Source organism: Montipora capricornis, chromosome 1, assembly GCF_036669925.1.
Source record: "Montipora capricornis isolate CH-2021 chromosome 1, ASM3666992v2, whole genome shotgun sequence".
NCBI classification, from domain to species: Eukaryota; Metazoa; Cnidaria; class Anthozoa; order Scleractinia; family Acroporidae; genus Montipora; species Montipora capricornis.
Window position 1 is genome coordinate 25930846 of NC_090883.1, and position 20000 is coordinate 25950845.

At 37.8% G+C, this 20000-nt stretch overlaps 3 protein-coding genes across 3 annotated transcripts in view; 2 read left to right on the plus strand and 1 right to left on the minus strand.

Annotated features, from left to right (window-relative positions):
* Window positions 1–5407, plus strand: part of LOC138037078 (uncharacterized) — a 23283-nt gene extending 17876 nt beyond the window's left edge. Inside the window, exons 9-10 of the mRNA XM_068883085.1 lie at window positions 1283–1332; window positions 2104–5407. Of these exons, the coding sequence (XP_068739186.1) occupies window positions 1283–1332; window positions 2104–3222 (1169 nt within the window). The 3' untranslated portion in view covers window positions 3223–5407. The remainder of the gene's footprint in view (window positions 1–1282; window positions 1333–2103) is intronic.
* On the minus strand, window positions 3492–15623 carry LOC138037095 (immunoglobulin-binding protein 1-like). The gene is made up of 12 exons (XM_068883096.1): window positions 15501–15623; window positions 15188–15300; window positions 14343–14427; window positions 12405–12458; window positions 12144–12275; window positions 11060–11116; window positions 10450–10519; window positions 9822–9907; window positions 9682–9720; window positions 8817–8920; window positions 7432–7535; window positions 3492–6247 (listed from the first exon to the last, which is right to left on the minus strand). Exons 1-12 carry the CDS (start codon window positions 15618–15620, stop codon window positions 6207–6209), a joined length of 1005 nt encoding a protein of 334 aa, XP_068739197.1. The 5' UTR covers window positions 15621–15623; the 3' UTR covers window positions 3492–6206.
* A 14-nt stretch (window positions 15624–15637) lies between these two features.
* LOC138037131 (protein FMC1 homolog) overlaps window positions 15638–20000 on the plus strand; it is a 4581-nt gene continuing 218 nt past the window's right edge. Inside the window, exons 1-3 of the mRNA XM_068883126.1 lie at window positions 15638–15772; window positions 16666–16809; window positions 18790–20000. The exon at window positions 18790–20000 is cut by the window's right edge and continues 218 nt beyond it. Of these exons, the coding sequence (XP_068739227.1) occupies window positions 15704–15772; window positions 16666–16809; window positions 18790–18900 (324 nt within the window). The 5' untranslated portion in view covers window positions 15638–15703 and the 3' untranslated portion in view covers window positions 18901–20000. The remainder of the gene's footprint in view (window positions 15773–16665; window positions 16810–18789) is intronic.

Genomic DNA, 20000 nt, shown 5'->3' on the forward strand with positions numbered 1-20000 from the left:
AAGACACCTCCATTGTCACAGTGGTAAAAAGAATAAAATATCCGTGGGCTATAGGGGGCTTTTTTATTGCACAAACTTTCACAGAGCTCTGTATGGGAAAATCAACTTGCGCATAAGGTAACAAACCTTTTATAATGTGTATAATGTGGGGGTATTTTCATGACTGGGGCAAACTAGGACTGGCATTAGTTTGTATTGGTCTCCATATATTTCTTCTCTTGTGTGTACCTGAGACCAGCCTGACAATGAAATCAGTGAGACTGGTCTGACTTCGTCTCGGTTGCTGGACCAAGACGAGACACTCTCATGCCAGTCTGAGTTCATACCGGTCTCATGTAAATGACAACAAATCTCAGACCAGGTTTAAAATTTTCAAGCCTGGATGCATTTGGGTCAGCGATACATTTATTACACAAAAGATATCATTTCGTCTTGAAACCAGGCACCAAGCATTTCATCCCCGTTTCGTGTAAACAGCTGCAAAAATTTCACAAAGGTATGAGTTCATACCGGTCTGATTTCGTCCGGGTCTCATGTTACAGTGGAGTAGAAGCCAGGCAAGAAGGATAATGCTATCTACTGGATGAATTATTTTCCAGGGATTTAACAAAAATGCAAACCAATTGAGTTTTCTTATATAAGTACTGGATTGTGATTCATTCATGGGAAAAAGTCATAATTTTACCCTTTGAAAGAGGAATGAAGATGGTAACTTTGTTTGTTTAATGAAGCATAGAAGTCATAATCTGAATATGCTAGCTCCTGCGTATATAATTAAATTGTAATTGCAATTTTAGACAAAAAATTATATGACTGGCCCGTGAGTTGGCAAGAGAAATATAATTGGCTGCCTGGGCAGGCAAAATTGACCAATTTTTGCACCCCATGGACTTCCTACTGCTGGGCCAAGGAAAAATAAAGAAAATTAATCTAGAATTTTGCCCTACAATCATCGCACATGTCCTAAGCCAAGGGTCATTTAAAGCAAGGAGCCAAAAATGTGACGATCTGTATGGAAATTGTTTTTGATAAAAGTGCACTTAAATAAAACAAGCTTTACTACATTGTCCTGGTGTGTTGCTTGCCTGCTTGCTGACTTGGGGGATGAAAATTAAGTTCTGTATGGAATTTGCAAAGGCTTGCCATTGTATTAATAACCATACAGTTCTTAAAGGAATATTGCTTCTGCTACTTACGTCAGGGTTTTCGCAAACCCTATTTCAAGTAACCGGGCCCTTGGCACTAACTGTTTCTTGAACACTGTAATCTGTTGCTGATACAGGTAATGGCAAGTCAGTCATTGCGTCAGATCAGGTACCATCTAATTTCCAGGTAAGTTGCATTGCATTCACTCGGCAGGTTTGACTCTGTTTAATATTGTTATGCAGCTCACCATCATATAATTGGGATTATTAAAAACTGAACTACGCATATCAGATTTCCAGTATTTTCATTGGTTCACCGAACACAGGCTGTCAGTTCACATACCTGCTGTACCTAATATGGTCAAGGAATGCGTCAGCAAGAAAGCAAGCTGAAAAGATTTTTGCAACATGGTGTGAGAAAAAATGGCAGGCAAAAGCCATTTTGGACTGGAATTGACCAAGGCAGAACTCAGTGCTTCACTGGAAGAGTTGTTTATCCTAGAGTTTTTAATAAAACAATAATAATATTCTACTCGGGCTTGCTGGATATAAAATGATTATAACCAACTCGCTCAGCGCTATGCGCCTTATTGGTTATCTATCACTTCATATCCGGAGTGCCCTCATAGAATACAATGTAATTGTTAGTTATTATATACCGGTAGATACTGATGAAATGCCAGAATTTCTCCTTTTACTAAAAAATCATACCTTCACTGTGTGCAGTGAACATATCATATTTATCTTGTACATGTGAAAATAGAGGTGTTGTCATGGTAACGACCATGATTAGCCAATAAAACGCAAGCTTCCTCTTCAATGTAAGATACTTTTGTGCTTTAATATAATTCTTCTCTACTACATTTAAACAAGATTTTTATTTGTTTAAATTCCCTGAAAAAGGTCACCTATGTCTGAAAGGTGTAATAACATGGCATTGAACCTTTTCTCTCTAAAGGTTGGACAGTTTATCACCACTCAGATACAAGCCCTTTCTTCTCAGAATTCTGATAGCATTATTTCAGGCTTCGCCTCTTACACCATTCCAACAGCTTCTCTTGGCCTCCCCCCCACTTCAGCAGTGTCTCAAATCCAAGCATCAAAAAATGAGGAAGTGTCCACAGCTCAAGAAATCACCCAAGGCAATGAGCCAGACATGTCTGACCTGTCTGGTTCCTCCGGTCAGTTGTTTGGTACTTTGTCAGATACTTGCTTGACACCAGATATGAAAGACTTTATAGAGTCATTCAGAGCACGACGAATCGCACTGGGATACACCCAGGAAGATGTTGGTAATGAGCTTTCCCACACCAATGGACATTCTTCTTACAGTCAATCCTTCATCTCTCGATTTGAATCCAAAAATCTTGGTTTAAAGGCTGCAGAGAAAATGAAGCCAGTGTTGCAGGCATGGATAGAACAAAAGGAGCAAGAGTGTGCAAAGGGGTTACGCATGTGCAAAAAGCGGAAAAGAAGAACTTCCTTTTCGAATGAAACTCTGCAGTGTTTGATTCACAGTTTTGAACAGAATCCAAAGCCTACCAGTGCTGAAATAGTGGAAATATCTTCCAAGTTAGGCCTGGAGCCAGTTACTGTGAGAGTTTGGTTCTGCAATCGAAAACAAATGATGAAGCGAATGGCTACTGGAAAAGGACGTGCTGTTCATTCTCTCAAAGCAGAACTTGATGCGAAGAAACAAGATGAACAAATCCCAGAGGAAAAAGAGCCCCAAGCTAAGTTGGACTTCACCAACATGCCAGTGGGGCAGTTCTCCTTCACAGAGGATCGTGTAAAAGCCCTTGTATGTTTGACCTCTGATGGAAGCCCCATGAAAAGCTCTCATCCAGCAACATCCTCTACAGCTGTCAGCTATGCTCAGGCTCACGATGACAGCATCATCCATGCTGACCCAGGAGCTCGGAACGCTATGCAGGAGAAACCTCAGCTGATTGAGAAGGGATCTCCTGCTGCAATCCAGTATGGGCAAAGCAAGGTACAATTTCCCTTGGTCCGAAATGGGCCTAACGGTGTCACTTCTTTTGATTCAGTCTCAAATGTGGCTATGACTGGTTCATAAGGACAGTGAAGGAATTTTCAACACTTAACAATCTTAAGTGTGCATAGTATGGCTGAAAACTACCGTAACGGTAAAATCCCAAAATTTAATTTTTTAGTGGTTTGCTATAACTGTGAAGGCATAGGCTCAAGATAGCAAACTGTGCAAGTGCTGAATGGCAATCAAAAAGAGATATTGAGGGATCTATTGTTTCTTTTAAGTCCCGCTGATTAAAACAAATTTCAATTTTAGTTAAATTCATTCACACTTGATAAGTACAACCACACTAATTAAGGCTAGAAAATTCAGTTTTATTAAAAATAGCAAGGAACTCACTTACTGCACGCTGACCTTCACTTGAGTGGACAATTGCAATAACATGTCAACCACAATGCAAAGATTGATCACACCCAACATGTATAGTTAACAGTAATTTATTATTCCTGGAGGTGAAAACTTTATCTACTAAAATAAATTGTTACTGGAAGTATTGAGGTTATAGTAGCCTTTTGTTTCTCCTGGTTTGGTTAAGGTGAATATCACTTCTCAGTCAACTAATCGTTAGGTGCGAAAGGATTTATTCAATTGCTGGTACCTGTATGTAGTAAAATATTAACATTTTAAACTACAGTAATACAGTAATGCTTTATAGTTCTAGTTATTTGTTTAGGTGTATTCACACTATCTTACATTACACACAATCACATGTACTTTGTAAGTCCAAAAGTGTTGACTGTTTTTCAGTCACAAACACCAGCCTCTGCAGGAAGGGGACACATTTTAAGTGACAGGTTATGGTTGTCATCTGTTTTAGTGGATGGTTTCATGGCTCAGTGCATGGGCAGTTAGTATTGTTAGCCAATTGCAGTCCATTTTTTATGAAAACAAATAACCAACAGTCTAAATAGACTTAGTAGTGGGACTGCTGTCATTGAAGATCATTGGATCTCCTTTTGCAGTGTTGTCCCCTTTGTTTCATGAAGCAATCAGATGCAAATAGATAGCTTCCCAGAAAAAAATAAGCTTGATGAAAAAATTGGTTGCAAGCTTACATTCAAGTTTTTGGCAAACAATCTGTTATATCTTCCACCCAATTATGGGCATCAATCATTGCAGGTGTTTGCTCAAACATTCTCAGTGATTCCTGTCCTACACTAAGGTCAGTAAGAAATGAATAAGAAACGAAAAACAAAAGAAAACGCTTCAAGCTTGCATCAAAGCTTTGACATGCACCAAACCCTGAAACTCTCTCTTCGAAGATATCATCCAAGGAGTTGGGTTTCACCAAAAATGAGTTGCACATATTTGGTATTTTTATTGTTCAAGGTATTTTTTGGTATGGAGTACTTAAACATACTATACGTGCTTGAAAAAATTGTCATGTAGAAGTATTTGAGGATTGCTTAAATTACCTGTGTTGAAATGATTCCAGCTCCAAGTTGTCTACTGCCTCTATACCAAAGTGGTATCTTTAGGCATAAAAATAACAGATTGAGCTACTACTAAGTTGGTCTGTGTGAAATTTTATCCAGCACTGCTAAAACACTGTTTACTTTTAGTACTGTATCAGTTTTATACAATCAGTTGAGTGTAAGTATTCATCATTTCATGAGTCTTGAAAATGAGATTCATGCAATGATTCATGAGTGACAAATAAAAGATAGAGATTGAAGGAAAAAACTTTTCAGATAATGTCTGGATTACGACTAAAACTCTTATTTTTTTAATTTCAAGGAAATCGGACTTTTCCCTCTGAGCAGCATGTTAATCAGTCATCCATAATATTTCATGTAAAGTTTATTGTATGGGCGCACCTTCATGTACAGTAAATTGTAGCAGCTGCTCAAGTAGAGAGTCTGTAGAGTAGGTTTTATGCTTGCAAACATTTTTTTCTCAAAGGTAAGACCCAAAATAATTTTTATTCCAAGAGCTTTTGAGAAGGAATTTGTTGAAACCTATGACAATATAGTTTTCTTGCAACCAGATGTAAAATTGTTAAGTTGTAAATACTGTATCAGCAACTGATGCATCAGCACAAAGTGACAAATTTTTAACAACTCATTATTTGTTTTGCAAAAAAAGTGTCATTGCTTGTAATCGGTTTCAATAGCAACAATGCTCCTTTTCTTAGCTGTATTATTGCCTGCCGAGTGTTGCAGAAGCTTGTTTATAAATAAAGTAAATAAAGTCATGAAGACCATTGGAATGTTGTACAGTTGTACAGTTGTAGTACTTTTCTATAATATGACATAAAATTGCTTTTTTAGTTGTGACCCTTTATGGCTTTTGTCCCTCATGTGACCTCCCTCCCAACCAAAAGTCATGATCTCACAACATAAAGAAGAATGCAGTCAATGCTGCAGGCCCAAAATTTTTATCACACAATAAAAAATTTATTGTACAAATTATAATATTAAATACAATACAATACATACATTGTACTTAATTGACCGCTCCCCATAGGGGCTTTTCAAGGCCAATGAAACACAACGAAATGACGGAACACAACTATAACTGTTACAACAACAACTGTTAAGAATCCCGACTGGCCGGAGGCAAACCAGTTGGCTATTTACGTTATTATCATCATCTGTTCCAATTATTATTCTTTAACTTTACAGAGGTCTACTGTAAAATTAATGATTAATTTAGGGCTTGCAGTTTTTTTAATGCAGTTGCTTTTGTTGAAGATTGTTTTTCCTCATTGCATCTGTAAAGTGTTTTTGTGGTATATTATTATGGAATGGAACTCAAAAAACCATACTTGAACAGGTGCATGTTCAAGGCTTGTCTTTCATCAGGTCAAGGGTATTTGCATCTACATTTCAAATTGTCTTTCTGAACTACTTTTCCAGTCATCTTAAATGTAGGAACCCCATCTTCATGTCTTTGTTTAAGGTCCACCAAACACCTTACATGTTAAATTTTTTGGGCTTATTACACTGAAGGTGGTTGATGCGAGGCTAGTAACAACAGCACGTCTTTAGTCTTCCATCCCTCTCACCTCATCCCATGTTTTCTCTGTTGCCCCAACCGCGGCGATGGTCTGTAAAATAATAATGAACAGGACAATGTCATAAGAAGTGGATGAGTAAAAAAATACCGGGTAATTTTCCCCCAAAAAACAAAATTAATAGCAAGTGATTCAAACAGAGGTCATTGAATCCCACTTCTGGAAAAATGTTTTTCAAGTGGTTTGCTTTTCATCACTGAGCTGATGCAAATTTGGCCAATAATTAACAATGACCAGCAGCCTTGAACCAGGGATCAAAGTTTATTTTTGGCTTTGGGAGCACTTGTGCGACCAGGTGTAAATTGTCATCACTGAGCTGATGCAAATTTGGCCAATAATTAACAATGACCAGCAGCCTTGAACCAGGGATCAAAGTTTATTTTTGGCTTTGGGAGCACTTGTGCGACCAGGTGTAAATTTTTAGGCGCACTGCCAAAATTTTAAGCGCACAGCTTCAAATACTTGGAGCACCTACTCCAAAAGAATACTTAATTAAGGCTCCAAAAAGAGCAACTCAGGGTTGTGTTGCAATATTGGCCTATTCCGGCAGTATTGAACACAACGAAAACAAATAAAAGAATTGAATCAGGATATTAATTTATCAATCAGAGTACGTTATGGTAAGGTGAGTAAGCACTAGAGAAGTCGCACTGTATTTTGGCTTTTAAGGCGCGGTGGTGCGACCACACATGCCTTTTTAGGCGCACAGCCAAAACTCTAGTCGCATATGCGAACAGTTGGTCGTTAACTTTGAGCCCTGTGAACTGGAAGCAAACAGAAAGGGTGGGGGAGAATAACCCATGGTATTGTCAGGTCACTTGTGTCCCTGATCATGGGACATAGCTAATGAAGGACTGATTGTGGGGAGGGGGGGGGGGGGGGGGGTGGGCCTCTCTTGGCCACTGTTGACACTTCCTAAAACAGAGTCCCCTCCCTGACACTAAAAACTATCACCCCTTTAACCCATTGACTCCAAGGAGTGAGACAAAATAGATTTTACTGTCCAACGCTGGAGGATCTTACTCATCAAGGTAGGGGGGGGGGGGGGTGTTCGTTTAGAAATCAATGGATTAAAAGTATTTATTTCTTTTTTGTACTGGGCACACACCACCAGATGATACCAAGGTCTCCTGCCTGGAAGAAGAAACAGACCCTCAATGTTAACTTGTTTTTAGGTGAACTGCAGTGGCTACAGAATCGGTACAAGAGACACTAACCATCTTTCCATTCATCCCAGTCCCTCTGCTTTTTCAACTTAGCTGGGTCATCCTCACCATCCGATTCAACATCACTTTTATGGCTCTTGTCCTGAGTTTGACTACTGGTAAAAGCAACAGAGTCTCCATGAGCTTCAATCTATACCGGTACTTGACAAGTATTAAAGGTTGTGTTCTAGTGGGATCAACCGCAACCGGTTTAGGTTGAAGCAACTGAGGTTTCCCAATAGAACACTTTTCCAACCGTTTTCAGTTGAAACGCAGTAACTCCGACCTGTGAATAGTTATTATCAGTCTTCTCAGCGTTGACAAGTTGAGGGAAAGCAACACGGCAGGAGCCCGCACCTGGTTTTAAATGGCCCGCGTAAACGACAGCAGTCCCTGCCAATGCTTTTTCAACCATTTCAACCTAGTTTGATGCTGGTTGAAAAAGTTGATCAACCAAACCGACTAAAAATGTTTTTTTTCCGAATAGAACACTAACAAACCCAACCAACTAAAAATGGTTGATCCTAATAGAACACAACCTAAATGTGCTCTGCAAAGTCAGTTGCCTCAACCATGTGTACATGCACTTTTCGGATCAAAGCTCTAATGTGCCCCCTGGTCCCGCAAGGCATACACTACTGTATACTTGTCTATTAATTTTGTTTTCACTTTTGAGTGTGTTCTCATGCAATAGACCATTGATTAAATATTGTTGTTTAAAAGGGGGATGTCCTGTACTTAAGGAGACTAGTAAAACAGTGAAATTGCACGTACAAGCCCAACAAAGTGATATTTGAAATCCTGAAGCAAAGATACAAATGTAGGAGGGCCCTAGTTGATGAGAATATTACAATGTCTGTGTAAATGTTGCAATAACTGCCACATTTTGCCAAACATTTACACAGACATCATTGACTGAGCTGTCAGCATTAAACTAGTCTTTGTACAGCTACCCCCTCCCCAACAAAAAATTGTGGAGGGGCAGCTGTATACTGTCAGGCTAAAAATAAGAGAGCTGGATTGAGGAGAACATGACGTCAAAGGCTCACTAGTTTAAGAATGTAATGTGTGTGTACGCCACACGATTAATATGCAGGGCGAGAGTTTTCAATTGGGCTTTCAGACTTTTAAACTTGTGTTTTGCATAATTATACAATAAGCTGCATTCATATGCTGTCATTTTAAGCTTGCTCATGAGCAAACGCTTTCAAAATCTGAAGGAAAAAAGGAACTGACTTACATGTATTTTATCACAGGGGCACTTTAAGGTTTAAAGTTTTGAGAGTTTTCAATAACAACGTACATGTAGGGATAGGATATGCTTACTACAATTAATATTATAACATTACCTACAGTAAAATTATTGTTAATATCCTGTAAGATTGAAAATAACTTACTTTTCAAAATCTAAAACAACTTTGCCTTCAAGAATTTCCTTTTCCAAGAATTCTTCCTGAGTCATTGTTGGAACACTTGGGTACCCTGCACCAAATACCTTGGCCTGGTAAAACCAAAATCAGTCATCGTGATTAACATTGTCATCATCATCATCATTAGTGTTGTTGCAGTCTTCGTCATTGTCATCATCACATCTATTTTTGTACGAGCTTTATAGCTGTGCCTAAATTACATGTATAAGCTTAAAAAACTTCCAGTGGTTTTGGCAAGCAGCAAATTTTAGTCTGGTGATTGCTTAATATATTATTGTTTGTGAACTACAGTGTAACCTCTTTAACCCATTGACCTCTGAGAGTGACCCTCAAATTAGGATTTTACTCTATCTAATGCCAGACGATTTTACTCATCAATGGGGGTGTGAATGGGTTAAGGACAGTGCCTACTAATTTAAAGGTACATACCGTATGTATGTTTGCGCGGATTACTGAATATGCGGGAAAAGCAGATCGTAACAAGTATTATTGAAATCCAAAAAGAAAATTGGGGGTAACCACACATAATTAATACAATATATAAAAAGCTTTAGAATCCAAAGCAATGTATGGCGTTCATTTCCAAACTGAAGCTGATAATAATTATCTCTGAAAAATGCGCGGTTACTCCCAATTTTCTTTTTGGATACCAAGATCACTTGCTAAGTTCTGCTTTCTTCGCATAGTTTTGAACTGCGCAAAAATATCCCTGTGTTAATAAGCACCAACCATAGGAAATCCAAGTATCTTGAGATGTGCAGAAGGTATGTGCAATAACAATAGTAGGCACCATCCTTAAGAGTCCAGGAAATTAAAGCCTTAATCAATGTACCTTGGTCATCTCCCTTGTGATGAGGATGGGCTTGAATGTCTGTTGGGACAAAAAGCAGACCAATACAAGGGATGAAAAATAGAAGTGGACAAGTGGGATCAAACTTATTATAGTAGAGAAAAGATATAGCAGCAATGTACCTTCGTAGAGGGTTGATTGTCTCCCATCTGACTGTGTTCTTTATCCTTCCTGATTGTCTTCATGTGTTCAAGGATTTCCATTTCACCTAATAATTTATTGGATAATTAAAAGCTCACCAGTGTACATGTTTTACTGAGATTTTTGTAATTCTGCAGAATCTCATCTTTAAGGATTAACGGGGAAAACCACATTTTGGCTTACCATCAATCAAACTTCCAACACCATGCCAAGAGTTGACCCAAAATCAATGATGCGTGATATAACCTACCAATCAGCATCTTTGGTTCCATTATAGTACTTTTGTTCATGTATTTGAATTCGGTGCCATGGTAAGCGATGGAGAACTGAAGGACCTCTAAAAAGACTGTGGGCTAAACAAAAACTCCAATTCGCTTTCCAGAGATGGAGGTGATCTTCCCATGTTTGCAAATTTAATTGATGGAAGCAAAAACGCAGTTTGGCACTTTATGCACTTGAAGGTGAGATTCTCCAGAATAAAGAAAATTGCAGTTGTAATAATCAAAGCAAAAATTTCCTGCATGCTCTACAAAACCACTAGAGTAAGTACTACTGTCCAGTGTACTTGAAGATCAAGGTACTACATGTAGTCATTTTACAAGTACTTACTATGTAGACTTGTAAGATGCTCCACAATTTTGTTCACCCAAAATTTCAATAGAAGGACGTAATAGTTTCTCTGAAAACCAGAGACAAAGAAGATTTAGGAAATCTTACATACTGTGCAGTACGATTTAAATACACCCACTAAAACCACTGATATTTTGAGATAATTTTTACTGTCCTTGCAGTAAATATATTTACGGTTGATTGGACAAGCTTCTCATTTAGAGCAGGAGTGCAGATCTAGAAGGGCTGTTTGAGCCTGCAACAAAAAGCATGTCTTCTTGCAATGGCAAGAATCCCCAGAAAGGTCTTTCAGACATTAGCAAGTGGGATATAAAGGCAAAAAAGAGAGAGAGGGGGGGGGGGGGGGGGGTGGGGGAAAAATAAGACAAAGGTTCGCTGTCTGCATCTCTCACTGCTGGCATGTAGATACAGCTGTAGATATCTCTCACTGGGAGAACCTTCCCTCCAAACTTCCAAAAAAAAAAGGAAGGAAAAAAACAACTCAACAGCCACTTTGTTTCTGCGCACATACACTGTACATGTACATGTAGCATGATGATAATGTTACATTATTGGCACTAAAAAGACCATGAATGCATGCATGCATCACCTGAGTGTCTTCATCCTGTATGGTTTTTGTTGTTTCACTAAGAATGTCTTGCAATTCCTTTTTAATAAAAAAAAATTTCATGTCAGTGGTTTAGGGAAAAAGGAAGGAAGTTCTACTGTAACAGTAAGTACTGTAGGTGCATTTAGGAGAGAAAGACGAAGGTTGGCCCAGGGAACAAGGTCAGATTCCCATGCAGACAATCTGGGGTACAAAACCACTTGAAATAGACCATATTCGTATTCTCAGTATTGGGCTAGAACTAGCTTGCAATGGAGGCTAATGCGGGGGAATATATTAAAAAGTATTTGCATTTGAAAAGATTCCCCCACATTAGCCTCCATTGCAAGCTACACGTAGCTCCAGTGCAATACCGAGAACACGAATATGGTCTATTGTGTGTTGTGGTTGGTCCTGGGGCCTGTTTCTTAAAGGGTCGCAAAATCGTTTTGGGCCCAAAAAGCCACTTACGGAACAGCAATGCTTTTGTTCAATTGATAATCAGGTCTTCGCGAAACAAGTTTTCAAGATAACAACAAGTAATTAAGTGATTGTAGAGTATGATGACTGAAAAGCTCTTGTTGTCAACATATAAAAGGAACTGCCAGGAAAATTGCATGACAATTGACAAATGGACTCCATACACTCAAAGACCTTCAATTTAATTAGGATTAATGGGAGAGGGTCATAATTATTATTAACAGTTCTTATTGTATAAACACCAATGACATTACCGAGTGTGTTTTTGTGCGCAACCTTGGTATCTTCACACATGAAAAATTCACTGTTGCTATGGTTACATATAAAAATCAATAATTGCCTTTTGATGCCTTTCGTGAAATGATTTAATATTTCATTGGTGTTAATAATTATAATAAATAGAGGATATTACATGGTGGCTTGGAGATAAAAATTTCTCTTCTTGTGTCGAAAAATATCTCACTCGTTTGCTCCACTCACTCGTGAAATATTTTCTACACTCGAAGAGATATTTCTATCTCCATGCAGCCATGTAATATCCTCTATTTCTCAATTCCAAACACATGCTTTTACATGTAGGAAACCACCAGTCCTACTACATGTATACCTTCAACTTTCTTTCTTGTTCTTTTTGCTCTTTGTATCTGGCAATTTTTTCCTGGCGACTGTTTGCCATTTGGTTCAGACTCCTGTTTATGTCACTAAGAGAACTGGAATTTTCTGTGTACCTGGACAAGTCCTGGGATTGAATAAAAAGGGGCTATTCAGTGTAATGAGTGGGACAGAGTTTTCTTTCCTACATATCAAAATTACTAGTATTTTAAAGATTATAATTATAGTATTATATAAATATTATTACAGTACTTACTATATCTGTCACTCCATAATTTTTGCACCTTTTTAAAAAATCTACAAAATAAACCTAAAGAGTAAAACAAAATGGTGTGGTCAAAATTTCGTTTCAAAATTTTCAACCAGCAATAGACCTTATTCATAAATGGCGGTCAATTTATAATTCTTTTGTCAAAGTGCAATTTAGCCTACCAAGCCTCCATACCATACAGTGAATTGAAAAGAATTCTTGCTTTAAAATGAGGCTTGGTAGGCTAATTTGCACGTGGACAAAAGAATTATAAATGTGACCGCCATTTATGAATAAGGTCTATGCTGAACATTAAGAAAGAATTAAAAAAGCAATTACATAGTCCATGTATAATGTCTATTTTCTGTCCGGTGGCAAATCAAAAGTAAAAAATTCCATTTGAAAACATTTCTATTCATCAATTCCAGATGATGACATTACATTTATAAAAAGTGAAGACGGTGGAGAAGAAGGTGATGATGCAGACGCTGATAATAATTATTAGAGAATAATAATTACATTATTAATTTATGGCAAAATTATTTTAACTTAATTACTCTGCGTCGCAACATCCTGAATACTGGGAAAAAGAAATTTAACATCATGTTGCTGTTCAATGGGTTCAGGACATAAACACCTCCACCACATTCCTAGGCCATGCTGTACAAGTAACTGTACAAAATGAACAACCTAACCCAATCATCCCAGAAACGGCCTCAAGTGACAAGTAAAATTGTCTGGGGTTAGACAAAGTAAAATTTATATGTATGACACTCTCAGCTGGACTGAAAAGTTTAATGTCAACGCTTTTTCAAGTTCAATTTATGAATTGAACTGGAAAAAATGAGAATCCATAAATAATTTTACCGTATGGCCTGATAAAATTAGGTTAATAGTAATAATAATAATAACGACGACTAGTAGTGGATATTTACCAAGCCAGAAAGCGGCGAGGTAAATAATCCGATAGTGAGGTGAATACATGTAGATACAAATGTAATAGCTTTAAATTTATATTAAAACAGTGAGATACATTGTAATAATTATAGCACAATTCAAAAGATGATTTTTACTCATTTATTCCTGCAAAGATAACATTTTCAGTCACAAACTCCACGCGAATTGCTTGAGGTGAATAGCAAAGGGTATCTGGAGTTTGAGTAGCCAATCAGCGAGCGCATTCTTGAAATGCAATCCACTGTTTTAGTATATAATATTATACTACTACAACTACTACTACTACTACTACTACTAATACTAATACTAATACTAATAATAATAATAATAACAATAATAATAATAATAATAATAGTAATAATCATTATTATTCAATTCTTTCTACAGATGGTCTATTATAACACAAGTTGGTTTTCAATAGGGCACTCAGTTGAAATGTAGGTAGTACTGTAAAATGCTGCCAGTAATACATGTACTTGCTAAATCCAAAAAGTTAATTGCCAATGGATAATCAGAGCATATAATTTATACATGTACTATCAGAGATACATGTACAAAATGGTTATCTAAACTTGTTTTACAAGGCACATTATACATGTATACTTTTTTAGATATATATAACCCATGCAGCTGGACACTAAGGGGGACACAGTTTTTGATTGGACATAGATGTTGTTAAGTCTTTCACCCCTCAATTAACTGGCCCTCACTGATGAGCAAAATCTTCTGTTGTAAGACAGAGTAAAATCTGAGTGTCTCCCTTGGGCACTTAATTGTCCAAAAATGCAAAATAAAGGTACGTATGCACACCCAATTTTGGCATCCAATACAAAGTGTCCCTTTAAGTCTAAGCATTTGCTACCCATTTCCAAAATAAGGCCAAGGGTCAACGTTAAAGGAAACACGCCCTTTTGAGTTGAAGTAAATGTTGTTAAATAATTCCACAAAAATAATTACACAAAGTGCAATGGATTAAACAAAGACAACCTTTGCAATATTAAGAACGGTCAGCCTGTCAGGAGCCATTTGCCTGAGAAACAAATCTCCAAGAAATGCAGGCAATAAGAAGTATCTGCAAAACATCAATACACAGGGCACTTAAACTAGACTTGAAGGGGTTTATAAAAGCTGAGAAGTAAGTTTAACAACCAGTAACACTCTGCTGTTACAGTAGTGAAAAATAAAATACCCTGACTGGTAAACTATGGTAATATAAAATGTAGAAAGTGGCAATTAATATGTACAGCCAAAATAGTTTGCTATGACATTGCTCAAGTATAGTGCTTTCACCTTCACCACTTATAAGAATCAAATTTAATCAAATTAAGCCAGGCTGCAAAACACAGATGCCCTTCTGAATATGTAAGTCCTTCATAAATTCCATATCAGGCTCCCTCAAGATGGAGAGCCTCAATATTTTATCATGATTGTGAACAAAACCACTGAAGTGCACTCAAGGTAATTCTTTGCAGTCGGACATCTGTTCTGAATACCCCTGTGGCCCATAATTCCCTGAAATCTTTTCTGTCAAGCAAAAATGACTCCCAAATGTATTATGATACAAGAAAGTTTGAAGTATACATCAGCTGTGCAAGTTGTGCTCCAAAGGGAGCTCACCTAGTGAGGTATTTGCTTCGGACTAGGGTTCCATGTGGCTCTTGGGATCGGTTGGCTAGATTTGATTGGGGTTAGTGATTACGTCTAACCTGTGCTTCAGGGTAACATTATATTATTAATAGGGTTAAAATTACATCTAATTGAAATGACATCAGTCGTTAGATAACTGGACGTTAGAGAAGGAGTCGATGATGAAACGACTGTCAAAGGTTAACCTTAATTCAGAAGTTGGCACCTCAGATAACTCCTCATTTGAACTAAACAATCCCAAACTGTTCACCATCTCTGTAGCTCGTACAAAGTGATTCACGGCTGCAGATACTTTCTCCTGCAAGAAAAAGAATATAGAGGAGTGGGGCAGAAAGCCCGGGGAGGCCATTAAAGAATTTTATCCACTATTGTTCAGATAACCACAAGTTTAATTTAAGCTTTTTATGGTAAAATCTCGCCAGATTTCCTCCTCTTTGTTCCACGCATTTTTTTTAAATTCTAGCCTCTGATATAAAAAAGAAAAACAAGAAAAAATACCTGAAATGCATCTGAATTGCTAGGTGCTTCATCATTTTCTATTTGGCAATGCAACAGAAATCCTTGTTCGAAAACACCCTTCACAGAGTCTTCGTCGTTACTCTCGGAAGCAGCGGCCATATTTGGAGACAATGACGCAAGGTTACATGAAGTAATCGGTGAAGAGTGACCACGCTCGCGCTCGCGCTCGGGAAAAATTCAAAATGGTGTCTCCTACTTCGCAAGTTCTCCGCAAATTATTGAGAGAATTAAGGTTCCTATCTTCCCGTAAGGTAAAGAATACGGCATAACTAAAGAATGCAAAAGTGTCTTTTTTCGTCATATTTCCGTACGTAGCGGCGGCCGTGAGTGGCCCTGAATTCTGTAGTTGCTCTTGAAAGAAATCATCACAAAGGTTGGGTTATCGCTTGTTCCTATTTCATGGCTGGCATCAATCGAAAAAATTCGTTTGAATCCTTCGCTTTGCTGAATTTAAATAAAATCTGGGAATAATCTCTCTAAAAATGTGAAAATACTATTGTAGATTGAAGTGTGTTCAGTGCACATTATGAATTGGTTTAATTAATTAAAGATCCTGCTGGAATTGGTATTAATAGTTTGCTTTCTAGGATGTCATTCCAAAATTGATTTGAGCTTGCACTCTGCTCTTTGCCAGAAAGAAGAAGAGAGCATTCTCGTTCTCAGTAGTGACCCCAGCCACTTCTGCATTTGCGAAAAACATGCAAAAATCAAGGAGGTTCACACAAGCTTGTTGTGGGTTTTGAACCATGGTCCTTACTGTTTAACGGAGTAAAGTTAGTCCTTTGCCTTCTGAGAGGGCTAGTTATAGAGTTTAACACCAGATGACTTACTGGTCAAAAGCAAGCAAGAGGCTCAACAACAACTATGTCATCTCCCCTTTTACCCTCATAACATTTTCTCTATCTAATGCCAGATAACTTTACTTGCCAATAGGGATCCCTTAAGGAGAAAAAGTGTGAACCATGTACATAAGTGGTTCTAAACTTACTGGTTGAACCCAGCTTAAAACAACCGCTCCGTTTTACTTCCAGCAATAACTTCCAGGAGTTTTGCCCAAATCAAGAACATGCATGCATGAATTTCTGGGCAGTGCCTCATCCAGCTGAAAATGCTGCAGGGTAATAATGATTTTTTCTTTCTTTAGGAACCAGTGATGTCAAGTATGGAGGGACAGTATCTCATTTCACTCTACCGTCAGTTTTTGCAAGCTGAGGAGAAAATAGCCAACCTGCTTTACTGTCAAAGTCTGTATTATCTTTGTTTACTTCAAAGCCAGCGATCCACGCAGGTGAATTTGTATGTGTAGGATGAGTAAAGTTTCGTGTTACTAAGTCAAAAGAATATTATCGTAACAAAACAGCAGCATGTAAAGTTTTTGTAGCTTTGCCATTCTTTGTCCTCCAGGGCAAGGAGCAGAGCTGTTAGTTTAATAATTACAGTGAATTTGCTCACAAGACTAGACTATTTTTAATTTAGCACAAAAAAATTTTCACTTGAATCCACCAAAATGTTTTCAAAGAATAGGGTTCAGCTCATAGCTAAGAGCTTGGATGTTTCCTCTCAAAGGTAATTAGCCCATTGACTCCTAGGAGTGAGACATACTTTACAGAATGATTTTACTTTGTCTAACGCCATACAATTTGACGTGTCCCTTTGGGGGGAAGGGGGTGGGGGGTTCAGGAGTCAATGGGTTAGCAACCTTCACATCCACTCAAAAATTATGTCCTCTTTAACAATCTCCTCCCTCCTTAACTTTTGAAGTAGGTAGCTGGGAAAGTAAAGTAGACAGCTGTGGAATAGAGTGCTGAAGGCATGACCCTCTAGGGGGCTCTGGGGTGTGCTCCCATAGGAAATTTTGAAATCTACAAGCTTGGAAATGCGTTTTCCAAAAGGTATTTTCCTCTAAAAGGCAACGGAATGTAGGCAATAAAACAGTAACATTATAGTCATTTTTAACACAAATTGCTGGTTTATTGGTATTTAAATACATTATAGGCAGAGGCAGTATGTCATGCAAATTGAGTACTAACCCCTAATACATTTATTCTATAACAAAACTATTCGGTGGACATGAAATTTCCTCACAAAAAGTAATAGAGATGGCCGTTGACAGTTCGGGCAACCTCAACATCCGCTTAAAAACAATGACTGTCCCCTTTAACATCATTACTTAAACTACCAGACAGTAACAGACTGAGTGGTTTTAGTCATACCTACATTGTATTCTTATTTTGCATCGATTCCACATTATGAGACAGCCATGTTGGAGTACACGTACAAAATAATAGAAAATGGCCCACAAGTTTTGCATTAATTTAAGGACGGTGCCTACTAATTAAAGATATTTTTTCCCCGGTGTGTGATTATGCAGGAAATGTAGATCTTAACAAGTGTTATTGAAATTCAAAAAGAAAATTGGGGGTAGCCATGCATTTTTCAAAGATAATTGATGAATAATATTTGTAAAAAGCTTTAAAATACAAAGCAATGTATGGCATTCTTTCTCAAATTGAAGCTTAATTATCTCTCAAACATGCATGGTTACCCCCAATTTTCTTTTTGGATACCAAGGACACTTACTAAGATCTACTTTTTCCGGATAGTTTTAAACCGTGCAAAAATATCCCTGTATTAGTAAGCATCACCAATAGGAAATCCGAGTATCTCGTGATGCGCAGAACATATGTGCAATGACAATAGTAGGCACCGTCCTTAATAATGGAGTCAAATTTCCAAAAGACATTTTGCTCCATTGTGCTGTACACCAGCATCGCCTTCACAACGTCAGATGCAAACCATCAATCATTAATACAGTACTGATAAAATAATTAACAATTATTGAATGAGGTTGAGCATGTTAGCGATAATTGTCAAGGCCAAAGTTTGTGTTATCTGCTGAAGCCGAAGGCTGAGGCGGATAACACAAACTGAGGCCTTGATAATTATCGCTAACATGCGAAAACCGAATTCAATAATTGTTTTATTATGCATATTCCTGAGCTGAGCTCTGCCATGACAAAACTGATCGAACTGCTGGTTAGTGTGTAAGGTGACGTCACTTCTGCATGCATAAAACTATTGTCTGTAGGTATGACATCAATTCTACATATATAAAATCTATTGTCTGTAGGTATGACGTAAGAGAAACAGAGCGAGCAAGAATTAGCTGCATGCTTATAGCCAATCAAAATCAAGCTTGTGACACCAATGTATAATAATGTAGTTTAAAAGTCTAAGAAAAACAAATAATCATTAATTTTTTTTGTAGGCAATTCATTTGAAGTACAAGGGAGCGGGTGAGAGATCTGTGGAGGAAACAGCTGGCTTAGTTGGTTATAAACTTCCTAAAAAGTATCAAGAACCTGAAGTTGATGTTTAATTTGGAAGTGGAGCATTGTCACACAAGATAATCTCACTGATGATTGCCCAGGGCCATGGAGCATGTTGCAGAGAAGGCATCAAGAGAGACCTTGCATGGTGACAATCAAATTTGTTGCAGAAGGAAAGAAAGCCCCTTGTCTTAAGTAATGTGATCTTACATGTAACTTGCATTTGGCATTTTTGCAAATTTTTGGACAACTATTAGTCTTAAGAGGCTTGGATCAAGAGCAGGTTTTTTCTGACAGAGAGGAAACAGCTAGAGTTTTCACAAAATACATGTATGTCACAACTGAAGTCTCAGGCCATCAACTCCAGTGATAGCCATTAGCTTTAAAATTGTTTGGACCGTGATGGTTCGAAAAGAAGTGCAACTGTTTCCTATCTTCACAAAAAATATATATGGTGGTAATGACAATGTTTTATTATCATGGTTAGAAGCCTCTGACTCTGTTACTACAGTTGTAATCTCAAGTGTTTCGTATTTTAAGTATTCTACATGAAGAAACAACTAAGAATTCAAACTTGGGCTTGAATTTTAGTCGCCATCTACTTCATGACTGCATGGGTGGCAGTCAATGCTATCACCCATTCATGGGATTAAAAGTCCTGTTGACATCCTGGATTTCAAATGCAGGTTGTCAAATGTCCTTCTTTTCACTCAATGATTTTTTTTGTTAATGGTGCCACACTCATTTAATGGCAGAATCAAAGGTAACCAGTGGTAAAATATTTTTGTTGGGAACATAGTGTATAATTTTTCAAGCCACAACTTAAAGGGTCTTCAAGTTTCCATCACAGCTATTCCTTGAGTGCAGTGCCTGCCTATTCGAGAATGGACCATTTGAACAACTCCTTTTCAAATTGGTGCAAAGGTATGGAATGTGAGGATACCTAAACTTCGAGCCAGGATTCAAACTAGGATCCGAGCCAGGATTGGAGCTAGGATCCGAGCCAGGATTCCAGCCAGGATTCGAGCTAAGATGAGCTTTCTCCGCTATTTATTCTCGAATCTCTCGGTTAGGTTAGGTCTCGAATCGGTTAGGTTAGGTCTATTTAGGTAGGTTCTAGTCTAGTTAGGTCTAGTTAGGGTTAGGGTAG

What these genes read in the sequence shown, in the direction of transcription:
- LOC138037095 (XM_068883096.1), bottom strand. Translation starts at nt 15,620, where the DNA reads ATGGCCGCTGCTTCCGAGAGTAACGACGAAGACTCTGTGAAGGGTGTT. An exon ending in TACAGGATGAAGACACTCAG is followed by an intron (nt 10,520 to 11,059) that starts GTGATGCATGCA and finishes TCTGGTTTTCAG; the next exon opens with AGAAACTATTACGTCCTTCT. An exon ending in GTTGTTTTAGATTTTGAAAA is followed by an intron (nt 7,536 to 8,816) that starts GTAAGTTATTTT and finishes TGCTTTTACCAG; the next exon opens with TAGTCAAACTCAGGACAAGA.